The 17,087-nt window shown below is 39.8% G+C and overlaps 1 protein-coding gene across 8 annotated transcripts in view; it reads right to left on the reverse strand.

Moving 5' to 3' along the window:
* LOC116429512 (uncharacterized) overlaps positions 1-17,087 on the reverse strand; it is a 57,497-nt gene that overhangs the window by 35,560 nt on the left and 4,850 nt on the right. For 6 of the 8 annotated variants that reach the window (XM_031982523.2, XM_031982529.2, XM_031982527.2 and 3 more), the window contains exon 2: positions 5,715-5,950. In XM_031982523.2, coding sequence (XP_031838383.2) covers positions 5,715-5,880 — 166 coding nt within the window. In that variant the 5' untranslated portion in view covers positions 5,881-5,950. Of the gene's footprint in view, positions 1-2,244; positions 2,649-5,714; positions 5,951-10,366; positions 10,601-17,087 lie in introns of those variants that run through there. The other 2 variants (XM_031982522.2, XM_031982530.2) reach the window with 2 other exon arrangements.

Genomic DNA, 17,087 nt, shown 5'->3' on the forward strand with positions numbered 1-17,087 from the left:
CGGGCCTGTTGGGAGCCGCGGACATGCCTTTACGACAAACAGTCGAATGTAAAATATACAGGGTGCCTCTGGAAGAAGCGATTCGACAAACGACAATGTAAACCGCGAATCGATGCAACGCATTGGTTACTATCATCAAAATAAGTTATGTCGGTTAACAGTGAACGAAATTTATGGTACGCGTTGATTTCAAGTGGTTTGAACTTTATAAACATTATCTGGTGAACGTTTATAATTTTGATTCATTTAGTTATGCATAGTCTGAACCAATTTCTAAACCTAAAGGAAAACTTTTTCTAGGAATAGAATCAACTGCAAGAAATATCTGTAAGCCAAGTGTTAATTAAATCTGGATTTTATTCGTGATGTAATACTCTAGGCATACTATTGAAAAATTTTAAACTTTTTATTAGTGAAGTCGTAAGTTTCAATGGCGATATGAAATATAGGGTGTCTCCTTTCACACGATGCAATAAAAGTGATATTAACACTAGAACTACCGAGCATTTAATACGATTAATATACAATTCCCATAAATATTGTAACGATAGATTTGACATTCATTATAGTACTGAAATGAAGCTATTTATTTTCAAAATCATTTCGAATATTCAATGCTTCGAAGATATCAATAATTACTAAACAAAAAAGTCATTTCGACTGGTACGGTATTCCAGTGTTAAAGCTTCAATAAAATCTACTGATCAATGCTAAATACGTCTGAAGAAGAATCAATTTTAAATCTCGTTAGATGTAACATCAATTTAGTGATTAGCTGAAATTACAACCGACAAGAGTTAATTTAAAGAAGAACACTTTCTTCGACGAATAACCATGTTCTCACGGTAATTCCGATCGTTCGAAAAGGGAGAAAACTTTCTTCGAGGGTTCTAAAACACTCGACAACAATGCCCAATTACGAGTGCCATCTCGTTCACCGTGAAACTTTTTCGTTTTACCGTTCCACCGCGTCGCACGCTCATTGTAAACGCGCGTTAAGCGTCCGTTTCATAGATCGATGACTGATTTCCTGCTTTAATATGCGTTGATCGCGGCCTTTTCTAGGCAACGGCCGAGTCCCATTGTATGTTAAACTCGTTAGGATCTTCGCGCGCGACCCCCCGGTGACGAAACCGCATAAATATGCAGTGCATTCGCACGTTTCTGTAATTGAATGGAGTGTTTGCAGGCCAAACGAAACGGTGCGCGGCCGTTCTTTAAATAGAACAATTACGATCGATCTTTCGCGATATCCGTTTTCGACTTCACGCTCATCGCGGCGAGCAAGGTGGGTAATTGAACTTCTTGTCCGGCCGTGTCGCGAATGAGATTTTGATGAATGTTTGCCTGAGAGGATTTTAAGGAGAATTGCAGAGTGCGAAAGGTAATTTTGTCACGGTAAGGGTCAATGATTATCTTTCGGTTGGATTCGAGATACGAGTAATGGCGTTTACAAATATTAACAAAAGTTTGTAGTGTCTATTTTATTAATAGTGAACTGTGCATTTTATGCATTTCTAGTATGTGAATATTAACACTAGGCTTACGGGCATTTATTGTACACTTCATTCTAGTATTCCTAAAAGAATTGTTGCTCGTTTATTTAAATTGTGGAAACTGGAGATTTGATTGTAGGTAATTGGGGTACATGTCAGTGTGATCGCATCAATCAAAATCGGCGTAAACATTTACAAAATAATATCTCTAAAATCCAATATGCGTCAATTTGACGCGTTCCGTAAACCTAGTGTTAATGAAGATTGCGGAATTTCGCGTAGATTTCTTTTATTCTGAATCTCGAGCGTTGCAAATGAATTCTTCAATTATTCCTTTGGCGAATTAATCTGTGAATATAGTAAACGGACTATAACACTTCGTATTCCGCAGAATTAAAAGATCTGATTGTTAAATAACTCTTTGCACTTGGAAGTTTCTCACTGGAAATGTTTAACATTTTTTGACGAAGAAATTCCTTGAAACTAACTCGAAGGGAAATCGCAAGTGCGTTGAGGAACAAAGATAGAATATTCCACGTATCAAGGCATTGTACAGAGTTCAACATTAAATATCAGATTTTTTTGTTTCACTATTAATTGTGATTGAGAGTCGCCTTCTGAGTGCAAAGGGTTAAAAAAAGGAACAGATTCTGAAACTAGAAATTAGAAAAGGAAAGAAAAAGGAGAAAGGAGAAACAACTCTTATGGAGAGATGCCAGTTACCCTGAATCGATTGTAAAACGCTCACTTATATAATCCATCAGAAAAGACACGATCATGTCCGTGTGCGTGTCGCACGCGAATCGAAGACGCGCGGCTCCTCCTTTTTTCACATATCTCCTCGTGTTTCCCAGGGAAAACACGATAACCTCGTCAGCAATCCTCGCCAACGACCGTGGATCTGTTTCGCCGTACGATCATTTTCCTCCAGACGTTCAGGATTTATCAATGTAGCCGCGAAACGAAGTACCTCAGCAATTTGATCACGACGGTTCCGACCAATGAATCCCGAAAAATCGCTCACGAACCCTTCCGATCGAGACACGGACCGAATCCTTTTTTCTAATTTCGAACTTTTGACGGCAGCATCGCGACACGCAACTGTTTCTGTCCTCCCCGTACCGACGCGCAAGCCAATTATGCAACGGCCTGAACGTCGTTATGTAAACTGGAAAAGTGTAGCATTAGCGCACCGTGGGACCCGAGCGAGACCGCGCACTTGGATTGGTCGCGATTAGGGCCTGTGGTTGATAATGGTCTTTGAAGGGATAAATGTCGTTTCTCGTGGTAGACATTTGTATGTAGTGGAGAGTCATTTGCGTTGAAAGTTCTAATTACTTTGGGAATTAACATTTTCAGGATTAAGTAAGTAATAGTTTGAGGATTGTAATTTTCAGGATGAAATTAATGATAGCTTGAGAACCAAAATTTTCAGAATTACACAAATAATACTTAAAAAGCTAACGAACATTAGATTAAACTACTTATTAAAAAAAATAATGTATCAGTTAACCTCCCTTCATTCCTCGAAATATTCATTAACTCCTTCGACAATTTCTAAGCATAAAATATCTTGCAAACTAACCGATCGTCAACATAGATACTCTCACTTATCAATAAATAAAAAAGTCACAGCAACCGAAACATTTACCTTACAATTCCCTGCTGCACAAGTAATGCTTCTCACACTTCATTTCACAAAAACCAAGGTAACGTCCTAACATCCCTCGTCACCTAGAAAATTCTTTCTTCGGCGAACGTAAAATAAAAATTCCATCAATTCTCATTGAAACAGCAATCCCCTTACACGTTGTAATCTTTGATGCGTTGCGAATGTGCGGAGGTCCATTTTCCGCTTCGCAGTTTATCGCGTCTCGAATAAAATGGGCCGAATCTCTCGCCGGATGGATGGCGAGGGGCGACATCGTTTCCCAGCGTCGCGTTTGCAAAAAAACAAAGGAACGGGAACGCAAAAGAAATTCTCGTCCCGGGTGTCGTCTAGTTTTTACTTTGGCCGGTGACGGAACCGGCGAACGCGTTTTTCTCCCTGTTCTCGTTCGCGGAGCCGCGAGTGCCTCGGCGTCGCGTGGCACCGGTCCAACTGTTGGATCCTCGCTTGGATCTACCAGACACCGTCCGCCAGACATAGAACACGTCCGGGCTTCGGAGCCACTTTTCCCATTCGTCTAACGCCGATAATACCTGCGAACCGTGCGAGAAAATGGAAAACGATCGCCTTGTTCCGTCAAATGGCACGCGGAAGTACCGGTCCGCGAGTTTCAAAGTCGAAAACCCATTTTGCCTGGGCGTTCCCGAAGGTTTTTCGCGTTAAAGAACTCGCCAGCGTCGTTTGAAATGCTTAATCTATATTATTATTTGAACTAGTTAATATTCTGAATTATTGAAGTTCGATTGGCCTTTCATGGTAACTCGATTAGTGCTTTAAGGTATTTTCTTGGTTAATTTTAGAAATGAAGGAAATAATACTTAGATTGATTTTTGAGAATTAATTGACTTAGTATATGAAACTACTATTCTGATTGATTTAAGAAATGAATTAGATTAATCTTTCGAATAGCTATTCTTAGTAATTTTAAAAATGAATTGAATTACTTTAATTAATATCTTCGTTTATTTCAAACTTCCTACGTCTTCGTGTGCTCAAATGTCAATTATTTTAATTTATTTGTAGCCCTTTGTCTCCTTTGCTCTTCAAATTGAAATTACTTCAGTCTTAAATTCCTCGTCTCGAATATTCTCAACATATTTCTATATAATTAAATTAATGAATAAGTGTAATATATTTTCTGTACTGAATATTTGGAATCACCAGCTGTGTATGATCGTCAGCAGGCTCATTAAACATCCCAACAACTGAATTCCACGAAGATGCTTCTATTGAACCGATATCAGATTACATTAGAAACATCATTAGCGACTATGCGGTTGCCACCACTCAAATTCCCTCATTAGACGGACAGGTCTGTATGACATTAATAGGATCCCTGCAGGATCAAGATACAATTTCCGCTGTCGTTCGACGCACGCAATCTGCATGCTTCTCAATCTGCCATCGACAGTATCTGCTATTTTCACTAACCCCTTGTTGCCTGATGATTTATTTCAAATCAAATTAATCTTGTCGAATCCCTGTGGACACTATTTCAAAGAAAACTGAAATACCACAGCTTCAACCAAATTTATTTATGAAAATAAGAGAATTATTTTAGTTACAGCTTCCATTAAATTTATTTACGAAAATAAACAAATTATTTTAGTCGCAGCATACTTGTAAAATAATTTGCGAAATCCAGTTTCGGTTGACATAATGGATTCTCCTATTGTCCAAAATTATTTGTAAAATATGTGTATATTGTTACTCGATTACTTCCGTCAGGCAATCGCATAATCCATTTACTACTGCGAAAGAAACTTTCGAACTTTAAACAGCGGGGTTACGTTCTATGCTTCGGTTATGTAGATCAAATTTAATAAGCAACAATTTAATCCAACCTGCAACTGAAAATCGGTTGATTCAATTGTTGCAACGCGATGATTGAAGCGGACTCGATGCTCGTTAAATGGATTATGCGTTTAAGCCGAGTCGAGTAAGTTTCACCTAGAACGAATTTTTTCCCTACTTATACGTGTTCCACTGGCAGGCTAGCGGTATTGCGTTAACGCTTATCTCAAGTTCAATGCACTGGCAGTAATGTCGCGTCTGTAGCGCAGTAAAGAAGTTCATGTATTTCTTATTAAGTGCAATACGAGTGAGAACGTATCACAGAAAGCGGAGTACTGCTTCCTTGTTTTTCCCACATAGGAAACATTAAAAATGCCAACATTAGTTCCAACTGTTCAACGTTTATTCACCTAGATTTTCTTATTCTTGAAAAGAATGTCTGTCCATTGTTCCAGTAGACTTAATAATTTATTATATTGATTTATAAATAGAAAAGTCTAATCTACAATCATCTTTCAATGAATAATTGAAAAGTATTCGAAGAAAATATAGCATGTTCCAAACTTCAAATTTGTCAAGTGATTTTCAAAGTTGGAATACTGGTGTTATCTTTCGATATTGTTATTATTGACGATTACGGAAATAAAAATTACGTTTAAATTGTATATATTACAGGATGATGAAATATGACATTTTTCAATTTTAACAGTGATAGTGTTTTCTAGGAAAATTCCCCGATAATCGTTCTACTTTACCTTTCTCATAGTTCTTCTGTCCAAGGGAGAAATTGTGATTCACGTCCGGCGGGTCAGCATTGTCGAACAAGTCGGACGACAATTGTCTCTGCAGACGGATCGTTTCATGGGTCAGCTCGCGTACTTGAATAAGGAGTTCCTGATAGTTCGATACCGGAAGCGTCATTGCTGTGCTCTGTCGCCTTCGCCTCGCCCTTGGGCCCAGCTTTTACACGAACAGCCATCCGATTCGAATTCTACGACAGAAACAGGGTAACTTTATTAGTACAACGTGTGATTAAAAATATATTCCATGAAAATTTAATCAATTTTCTAATGTATATATATCATTCAAGCGGTATCTAATATTTTTACGATTAAAATCTTACTGTATAGATAGAGTAAATATTAAAACGAAAGTTGCTTGGGCAAGGAGAAAAAGAAAGTGGTCTCTTAAGCGTTGATAAGCCGATTTAGATTCTAAATTTCTGTGAAAACGAACGATTAAAGAAATATATTACATTCTGAAAATAGCCGTTTCACTGGTTTAATTGTATCTTTTCACTCGTTTGAAATGGCAATTTTGAGATTGAAGAAGACCATGGTAACGTCAATATTAATTCCTTTGTGCTCTGCAGAGTTTCATATGTCGCAATGGAATAAAGTATATCGTGCGCTAATAATTCCTTTGACAGAAAGAAGTCTTTTCAAACATATAAATATGAATTCCATTGTTATCGCATGATGCGGTATCGAAGAGGAATCAATAAACCGTAAGGTAAATGCCCTCATCCATGGCTACGTTCCAATTACCAATTGATTTCTTCGTGTTATTAACAACTTCAGATTAATGAATTCTAATTTTCTTGATACTTGCTTGTCGTGTCCAATGATGCATGTAATTAATGTAAAAACTATAGGTTACCCTTTTTAATAAAGGACCAATTAAAATGGAAATTTCGATTAATTCTAGCATTAACCCCTAACAAAAATACTTTAACAGCTACCAGCAAAGAAAAGAAATCCACATTCAATCTTCAATCTCCCTGATATTTAAATATTAATAACATAATTATAACATTTACCTTCAACCGCAACAGAAAAATTTATAATAAATATCCACTATTCATCTATCTCCACAACATAAACCAGTTAAAACAATAACAAAAAATATCACCGCATTTACAAAGTTCAATTTCAAATATCCCTCACCCTGATTCAACACTTCAAAGGGTTAAACAGGTAATCAAAAAACCAATATTTCTATTTATAAAATTCAACGTGAATCATCCACGTCATCAGCCAGACCAGTGACGCTACTCGGGGTGAAACAGAGGGTTGAAATTATTCGAAAAGAGAATAGTATCAATAGCAGAGTATCTGGAGGTTTCTCCATTTCCAGCGCGTGTCTTGAACAATCGGCGCTCGCTTCGGATTCGAACAATAAACCACTCGACACTCGTCGTGACAGGGTGTCGAGAGAAAGACAGAGAGAGTCGTACCCTTGGCTCGGGCTAAGAAACTCCGAATCACGGTGTTGCTGGATATCGCCGGAGACTTCTTCTGTTTCGCGGCGGGTCTGCACGCGCCTCTGTACGGCTAAGTGCTGCACTCGTTCGTGCTTAAAAGAGCTTTTGTCGACGGCGAAGGAAATGCACCGGCAACCCCTGCCACCCCGTCAGCACTCGCACACACCGCGCGTGAAAAGCGCGCACGCGAGCCCGGACGAAGGGCACCCCTAAAGTTGCTCTCCACGGCCGACCGGTTTGTTTGCTCGTATTCCGGGGCATGGTAACCGTAGTCGATACACATCGGTCGCCATTTCTTTTTTTTTCGGCCAACATTTCCTCGTCTCCCCAGATTTTTTGCACCCCGAGCAGTGTCACTCGTGCAGTTTATTGTCCCGCTGTTCCGGTTCTGGGGGCTGGAATTGGAATTTCTTGTGTTCCTCGAAGTAGCAACGGAAATTTTAGGACAATTTAGTTTGCGTAAACTTGGGGCTGGAATTGTTTGATGAATGGAGTGTAGATTTTTGGATTATATTTGTTAATCGACGATGAAGGGTAGTTGAGAAAATGATTTTCCTTGGTTTCGAGAGATACGGGGAATAGCAGTGCCAATTTTTAGTGCCATTACTGCATTGTGTTTTCGGTATTCAGATTTTCTAGGATTTATTGGGAGTCATTTGAACGTAAAGATTGATTAACTTAATTTCAAGAGATAGATTTGTAATACAACAATGACTGACTTAGTAATTTAATTGTTGAGTACAAATTAAATCAAGTATTCGATAAAATATTAAATTATCAATGAGAAATTATCGAAGTTATGAATTTCATTACAAAAGAAATTCCTTGTTATCCCGCGTTCTTTGAACGGAAGCTTCGAGCCTGATTATCAAAATGACGTAGCGCGTATTGTTTTCCATCGGAGCAAGATCCAACCGCGATTAAGGCTAACCGTAACAAACAAGTAGTTCGTGTTCAACGTGAAAATCGCGAATCCTGGGTGGACTCGGCAAGGAGCGCACTTCATAGAAAATAATATCGCGGAATGGAGGCGTAGCGGGTCTGCCAGACCGCGTCTGTCTCGCTTCGTGGTCCATGACTGGAACCAGTCTAGATTGCAAACAAGAAACAGGTAAGAAACTTTGGCCGAATGCGTCTCTCTCTTTCTCTCTCGAAAAAAAGAGGAAAAGAAGAGGAAGGAGAGGATTACGACCCCTTTCCATGGTGACGACTCGGGAAACTAGACCATAGAGAATCCCGTACGGACCGACCGGTCAATGGAACACTCTCGTACACACGCTAACGCGCCTAATTATCTAATAAATTGTCCGTTTCATCGGCGCGTTTTTTTTTCCTTTTTTCAATGAAACTAATTCAGTCGCTCCACACGAGCTTCTCGACACAGGAGCGCAATAATTAGATTCTTATTGGGAAACCATTCCAGTGTGAACGTAACGGGATTATGCAAACCTTACACAATCTCGCGCAATTGTTAATCATACGTATTGTCTCATTGTCGCAATATTAGAAATATTGTTCGCGATGGGATGTGTGCCAGCATTTCATTGGGAAATTGATTAAGTTCCTCTGTAACAGTGAACTTAAATGGATCTTTTTGCGTGAACTGGAACCAATGATTAGAGATGTATCCCCGCGAATATTTTGATTTACTGTAAACCTGGAGGATTTTAATTAAAGAATGAATAAGAATAATTGGAAAAATGAAATACTAATATTATGAATATCTTTCTTATTTCTTATTTGAATAATTCTTATTTCATATTCTTATCTATTCTTCTTTATCCTTATTACTATCCTCCATCCACATCTCTATTATCCACGTCCATACTCCCCTCTCCTTCAATCATCCTTCAACTATTCAGCATCCCGGATAATTTAAGGGTTGACTCGACAGAGTAATGTCCAGTCGCGACTAGTCAGCCGCTAAATTGATGTTAACAGGTTGCCCGACGACAAAATCCATATTTCACAAGTCGGCCGGCCGTTTGGCAATGCATTCGCGCCCCTAGAATCACTGAAATTCCTCGAACGCTATGCCTGACCGGGTCATCTATGCGAAGTGCGCGCCGCGGCGCGAGGAGTCTCCGACACGGCCCGGGGGCTCAGTTTTACCGGCGCTTAATGCCAAAACCGTGTTCCAAAAATACAGTTGCGACAGCTCTCGGTTGTCCCCTTTTGCCGTATTACGCGAATTTATTAATGCAGCCGACAGCTCTGTCATGTGTAACCTGTCGCCGAGAGCTGAAGATCACCAGATAAATAAAGCCCGTGATCGCTTCAACCCCCTCGGCCGCGTTTCGAGTGTTACAAAATTTCAGAAAGCAAGTTTCGTCGGTGACGACTGATTCCCGTGGAAACATTCCTCACGCTGGTCGCCTCAATAAACGTCGGTGTTCGTTCGTTCGTTCGCTCGGCTGCAATAAAAAGCCCTCGATCGCTTATGAGAACGTTTTCGGCGTTGTCCTCGAGCGGCGCCTTTGCGAGCCACCGATTCAATCGAGGGCGAAACAATACCCCTTTCAACCTGCTCGAGCTGTTCCCTTTTATCGAGACATTGAAACGATTGTAACCATTCGTAAAGTACTCGTTAAGCGGTCAAGAGAGTTTAGCAGTGCGACCGCTAATAAATTTCGGCGGAATGTGAATCGATACTCGGAAACTGTGCGTCGTTCGACCCTAATGGACTTGACCGTTTGCGCGTTCGATCTAATGACGAATTACAGGAGTGATCTTGCGAAATTTAAGTTGTATTAAACGACAGTAATACTGTAGAACATTAATATCTAATGATATCGATATTAGAAACAACAGTGATCTCATATCGAAAATAAATGTATATTCGTTGATTCAACAGTGAAGCAGCTATTTAAATCGCGAGATTATCAAACATTTCCTCCGTTCACTACCCCAAAAGTTCTCCAATTACTTCCTAATCGCATTACCAATCTAATCACTCAATTTCCATTGTTTCTCTATTATTCAAACTATGTATACTTTCGAAATATCATTCAAACACATAGCTAAACCACAGAACAAAATTTACAGAACAAAATGAAACATTTACTATTCAGAAATGGTGCCCACCGTTTTGGTACTTGAACGTTACCATTCTCCGTTCAAACATTCAGCTAACAAGGTAATTACCTCTCAGACACCTGCTCAAAGGATTTCACGAGTCACCATTCCGTATTCCAAAGGGTTAGCCGAAAAACAGTTCACATAGCTGGCCGACGACAAAAACCGCACTCTGTGGTCGCGGGAACCGGAAGAATGGGGGGTGAGGATAGGACGGGAGGAGGGGGCGAGGTTCAACACAACAAAGCGATGTTAACACCCGCGACAGTGAAAGGCAGATGCAAGGAGAACCTTCTCCTTCCGCTGCCGTTCGAAAACTCATGGTGCACGCTCGTCGCCGCCACGACGACGCTGCCAACCCCCCACCACCTCCCGGTGGAAGTTAATCGTGCCGGAGAAACTACCCCTCGTGTCGTTTCTGGCTGTACAGGGTGAGGCGCAACTCTCGTTGCAATCGAGAAGAGGGTGAGGGTTTCCGACCCGTAGTCCACTGCTGCGCTGCACGAGAACATTTTCGGGCAGGCTTGATGAAAAATACTTTCAACAATGGAGCCGTGAAAGTACATCCCGCGATATGAGAAGCGTTTCCAAGAATTCGTCCGTATTTATTTATTCCGGGGAGGATGTATAAATATTGCGCTTTAAAATAATTGCGTTGCGCTGGAGACGAGAGTTTGAGAATTTTAACCCTTAACACTGGAATTTCAGCAATTGTGACGTGAACGTACATCCCGCGATATGAGAAACGCTGGTTTTTATTTGCTCCGAGGAAAGTAGATAAATACCGTGGTTTAGAATGATTGCGTTGGACTGGAGGTGAGAGTTCGAAGATTTCAACCCTTAACGTTGGACAACAGCAATTCTTTCGATACTTGGATGTTGAATGTTGTTTTGATAGATATTTCATCGATTTTTGTTAGTTTTAAATATTTATTTGCGAATTAGACGATTGAAATGTTTACTGGTCGAGTAGTTGTAAATTTTGAATTAAGAGAGTTGAATTGAGTTGAAAGTTTCAGAGTGAAGAACTGAGAATACCTTGAATTGGGAAATTATAATACTAGAGCGAATCGTAATTTTAGTTTTAATTTTAAATGAAAGAGATTAATGTAAGAAGAATATGAAATTCTATGAAAGTTTGTACTTCGATTCTGTTTTGGTACTTATAAACGTATACGAGTATAAAGGCTGTCGTCTAAAATTTAATTAAGATTACATGTGTTACGTGTTAACGTTAAATTACAAAGTTTACTGTATATCGCGAGGTTTCTCGAATAAACTGTAAGGGGTTGGTGATAAAATCTTTATACGGATAAATTGCTCGGAAACTTGCGAGGGAGGACTTGAATGGCCATCGTTGCTCGCATTCCTCGTTTCAACCACTGAATACCATTACACCGGGATATGCTATACCAGAAGGTTGTCATAAGCTGCGGATAATTATCTCCTACCCCATAATTGCACCCTTTGCCGCGACTGAGAGAATGAGGCACGGTGATACACAAAGATGAGCAAACATTAGGTTAACCAATTATACTTGAGAAATCTCAGAGCTGAATACCACCTATGAAAATCAACGAATTTTCCTATGTTTTTCGCAAGACGAACAATAATTATTGATTCGTTAATAAACTGAAATTCAATATTGAATGAAATAGAAAATACAGATAAATGAATACACTGGAAGATACTAAAAAGATGAACAAAATCTTTCATAAATAAATTAATGAATTTTAATTTGACATGGAGAAACATTAAATTATATTAAAGAGACTTTATTAATCAATCGAACATTTTACGTTATTGTGGCCGATTAATCAATTACACGTTAAAATATTACAATAAAAGCTCATAGAGACAAAAGGAAAAGTTGAAGTTAGTAAACAAATTTATAATTCTCGGCGAGAAGTCCAAGTAACAGAAATTACTCATAATTATAGAAGCTGTGCTGCAGTCATCAAGGTGAACGAGATAAGGTGACGCTGAGGTCAACATCAAGGATGAACAAAGCTGTTCGGCTTACGAGAAAAATCAGCGTGCGGCTATTGTAATTCTAGTATTTATCAAGAATTGAATCTTTCTCGCAGGAGGTAATAGAAAGAATAATGAAATTAACAACGAATGGGCGTTTTTGTTAATGAAGATCGGAGTGAACGGTGCGACGAAAAAAAGAGAAGGTTAAACGCCGTCGAATTCTTTTGTAGTTAATTATAGTTACAAGGCTCATGACAAAAACAGAAGATGCCTTGGCGGGAATGTCTACCGGTTTTCAAGTAATACCATAAAAGTACAAAGCTCGTTGCCTGACCTGCATCTGGTTAGTCATGAAGAAAAGCTGCGCACGTTTACGAGACCTTGCCGCGATCGCGAACACGTGCTGAATGCGATTACCATGGTGCATACCACCTACATTCTTTAACAACTTTGGGAAATTCTCTTCAATCGTATCGCTACGTTTCATCGATCCTCATTTCATTCTTTTCACCATAGTTGGACTGATATCGTTTACCATAGTTCATAAAGATAATCCCGTAACAGTTCCTTTCAATATTATAGATTATACTTAATCATAGATTAAGTATAATTATATTTTAAATCACGATAATTATAGCAATCACAATTTATTCCACCATAGACCACCGAACTACATTCTTTTTGAGTGATACTTTTTAATATCGTATCAAAATCACGAACAGAAACATAAACTTCGTCACTTGTTTCTAAATTAATAATACAAAAAATATATTAGATTACATAATAATGTAATAAATTATAAATAATACGATTTTTATTTTGAGAGATCAGAGATTTATAGTCAAGTTTGCAATAAATGCGTGAAACTTGATGAACTTTCACAATGTAGAATTTATAAGTCATATAATATATGTTTAATATTTCAGATAAATTCTCAGCGATATGAGAATGCAATTAAAAAGTGCATTGTCTAAAACTGCATATACACGAGTGTGATAGAGGTGAGACTAGGGTTACCGCAAATTATTCTTTAATTACCGGTTGCAAGGAAAAATAATAGCGGTGAAAGTAAGCCGAATAATTGAATTTACATTTTGTCTGCTGATTTATAGAAACCGTCCTCACACCGTTACACGGTGTTCCTTAGGCGGCCATTGAAAGTGAAGAGCTTTCGGCTCGCAAATTGAAGGATTCATCGCGTTGCTCTATGGTTCGTTATCGTTCGAGCTTTAATTACGGCCTCGAACGAGCTGAAAGAGACGAGATGGGCTCGCCAGCGCGGCTCTACGAGCCCTGTGTTAATAAACAATTAATTGTGCCGGCCGTATCACGCGGAAGGTGTGAAATCAATACGTGACCCAGATGATCGTACATACGACTCTCTCGATCGCGGACGAGCATATAAAAGAGATCAAAGGTGTCTCGATCAACTTTCCTTAAGCGAGGACCGCGATAATCAATTATTGTCTCCAAACATTTCGCTAATTACACGAGTTAACCGATTGTTAGTTTTTAATCCCGTATTTATTTGCACACGAACTGTGGATTAAAAATAATAATCGAAAAGCATGAAAATCTAACGATTCACTAATTATATAAACTACAATAGATTATCGTTTTATAACCGAGGGGCAAACATTAAAAATGAATAATGGACGAGAAATCAAAATCTAACGTTTCACTAATTAGATAAATTATAAGTGATTATTGTCTTTTAATCGAAGGACGAACATTAAAAAGTAATAAAGTGAAATAATAAAAATCTATCGTTGCACAGATTAAATGACTATCATTTTTCCACGTTATTACGCTTCGTATACAAAATTCGCACACGATTTCGTAACATACGAGACACCCGGCTCAAACAAACACGGATCACGCGTGTAAATTTATTTAAAACATTTCACTTGAAACGCGGGGCTCGATTTACAATACGGACATCGTAAAACTGCCATCAATTACGGGGACTGCGCCGCCTGAAAATGTTAACTTACGTAAGTATCGTATTATACGAGACGTTTTCGTTATTCAACCGCGCGTTTTGTTATACTAACCCGTGTTACGCGGCTTGTATTTTAAGTTTCATCGATCGTTACAATCGCGATTGAATTGTATATCTCTGATACGCACTTTTCGAACGATCACAATTTTTTCGAAAAGCGAGATTTTCACGTTTAACGCGTTGACTTCCACGAGAGACAACAGCGTTTTATGCATCTCTTATTCCGTTCCTATGAAAAATAAAATGGAAGAAGTATCAGTTATCATTCGACATCAGTTATGTTATAAGTTAACATTATTTTCTTGTAATTTTGAAACTCCGGTCATCGGTGAACGTGGCAGCGTGTTAAACAGCGGGTTTCAGGTCGTTTATATAATAGAACACGGAAGAGCACGGAACAAAATGAGAGATTTTTTTTTTCAAAAAGAAAAAACGAGTCGAGTATCTTTAATTCCCAGGACAAGGTGAAACACACGGGTGTTGCTCTCGGTCTAGACTACCGTGAACGTATTGGATTTCTATTTCCTGTACGCGGGAGAACGCACGCACTTCTACCGTTCCTCCCCGTTTTCTTCCTCAAGAGGGAAATTATGAGAACGATGCGGGATATCTCGGCGAGCGCGCACAAGTTCGACGGAAATGAACCGTCCGCGAGAGATTAGAAGGGACTTTCCGGTTCTTTCGGAATCTTCGTTATCTTAAGGGGCATTCCCCAAACGTAAAAGCCAGCACGTGATTAAGGACATCCTTTTGCCTTGCCGACTCCGCGATAAAATGGAGTAAAATGATAGAGTTATAATTCCACATGCGAGCAGAAATATTGAGAATAAAGAAAGTAAATAATTTTTTTATCCCTTTTAACTCAGCTCTATAGACTTCTTTTAATTTGTAGCTACGACGGCTTTTCATAATTTAAAGAATTAACTGAATGTCTCCGTTTTTAGATAATTAAATAGATAATTCAAAGTTTTTTAAAAAATTAATACTACAAAAACTGTGTTTTCTGTGTCGTTTATATATTATTACAAATCCGCCAATAACGACGCGTGGGGCGTGTCTTCGCGCCGCGCAGTGCGCCAATGGCGCACTGACCTGCCTCACGCGCACCATTATTGGTACCATCAGAATTCAGGGAGATCTTCAATCGTTGTTAACGTGAAAACGGAGCCGAAACCGGAATTTTCATATTCTTCACTTTCATCTTGTATTCTCGTATAGAATCATCCCTCAAATTTTCATGTGAATAGATCAATTTCCCTTTTTTCCTGTAATATTTCTCTCCAACGCCAACCAGAAAAATAACACGATTCGTGCCAGTCACGCGAACTACCCCGCAGAACGACTTTCCACGCAACGCATCACTTACGAGTGGGCTCTAGTGTGCGAGTTAGGCGTGCCCGGAAAAAGGCGTCGAAGTTATGGGACACGAGAACCGTGAAAAGTGCAAGTGCCTCGGAAACAGGAAGCTGCACGCAATGATAAAACGATGCACAAGTGAAACATACGATTAATAAAATCGTGCGCCGATGTAACGAGACACGCGCGAGCACAGTATCGGCGATCTTATTAAAATTTTCTCGTTTGCATCGCGAGCTCCCGGGGATTTCACGCGGTGCACGTCGGGTGAAAGTTCTCCCCTGACGGGAAGATAATGCGTTAGATGGCCGATTCCGGTTGTTCGCTTAATTGTACTCGTGTCGCTTTCACACTTCTTTCTTCCCCGCGCAGGACCATGGCCCCCCTGGCTGCCAGTTTGTCTTCGTTAAACGTTACCAACAATGTATTCTAATACGCACGCCCGATACCTTCCACTCGCGAGATCCTAATTAGCAGTGCCAGCACGCATAGTTTCCAGGTTATTGTTCAAATAATTGCTTAATTTACTCGCAATGGAGTTTCGAGCAATTATTGAACATGGATCTCGGATAGCTCTTCTCTCCCCCACTTTCTTATTGCCAGCGATTCACTTAGCATCGCAACGAATCGCCGCTGCTAGGCAGAAAGAAACGTTCTTATTAGAACGGAAAATCTGTTGGGAACACCGGATGAGTCATTTCACAGTAGAATGTAAATTATCACTGTCGTTTTCAGTGATGTGAAAGGACTTCTGAGAGAGTCGGAGTGGTAGACATTGGCGGAAGAACGTTCAAAGAGAAATCCCGTTTAACGTAACGACGAAGGGAGTATAAGTTCACTCAGTTCAGCTAAGGATGACCTATTTGTTAAAGGATCACGACGCGTGAAAAGACAAATACAATTGGAGTGACTATCAATCATCGGCGCACGCTTTCTCCGTGACTCGAGCGAGTTGCAGGCAAAACTGGCAATTAGGGAGGCCGGTCGCTTTCCCGGAGAACGATAATCGGAGTCAGAAGTCCGGAAAATTCAAATTCCACGTTGAATTTCGTGGAAGAATTGCATAGACCGCCGCGAATGATAATACGATGCGGAACGGAGGCAGCTACGTGGTCCATAACCGAGAACCAGTCGCGGGCTGCTCGAAGGAACAGGTATGTACTTAGGCGCACACATATGTATGTACGCGCGTCGGGCATGCCTCCGCGAAAGAAGATCTCGGCCCGTTTTCTTCCGCGGTTGGATGAATGGGGTTAGAACGAAAAAACCGTCATGAATCTCACCGTCACCGGCGTCCAATAATAGCCTAGATATTTCTCTTTTCCAGAGAGCGAAACGGCTTCCCGGGAATCGAATGGCCTCCGCGCGCGTAAAAAGGGGGTGTGATTTCGGAGAAACCTTACGGAACGCTTCTTAAATTAAATGTCTTACGGACTCCCTAAAATTGCTGTCTCCTTC

Source organism: Nomia melanderi, chromosome 1, assembly GCF_051020985.1.
Source record: "Nomia melanderi isolate GNS246 chromosome 1, iyNomMela1, whole genome shotgun sequence".
NCBI lineage: Eukaryota > Metazoa > Arthropoda > Insecta > Hymenoptera > Halictidae > Nomia > Nomia melanderi.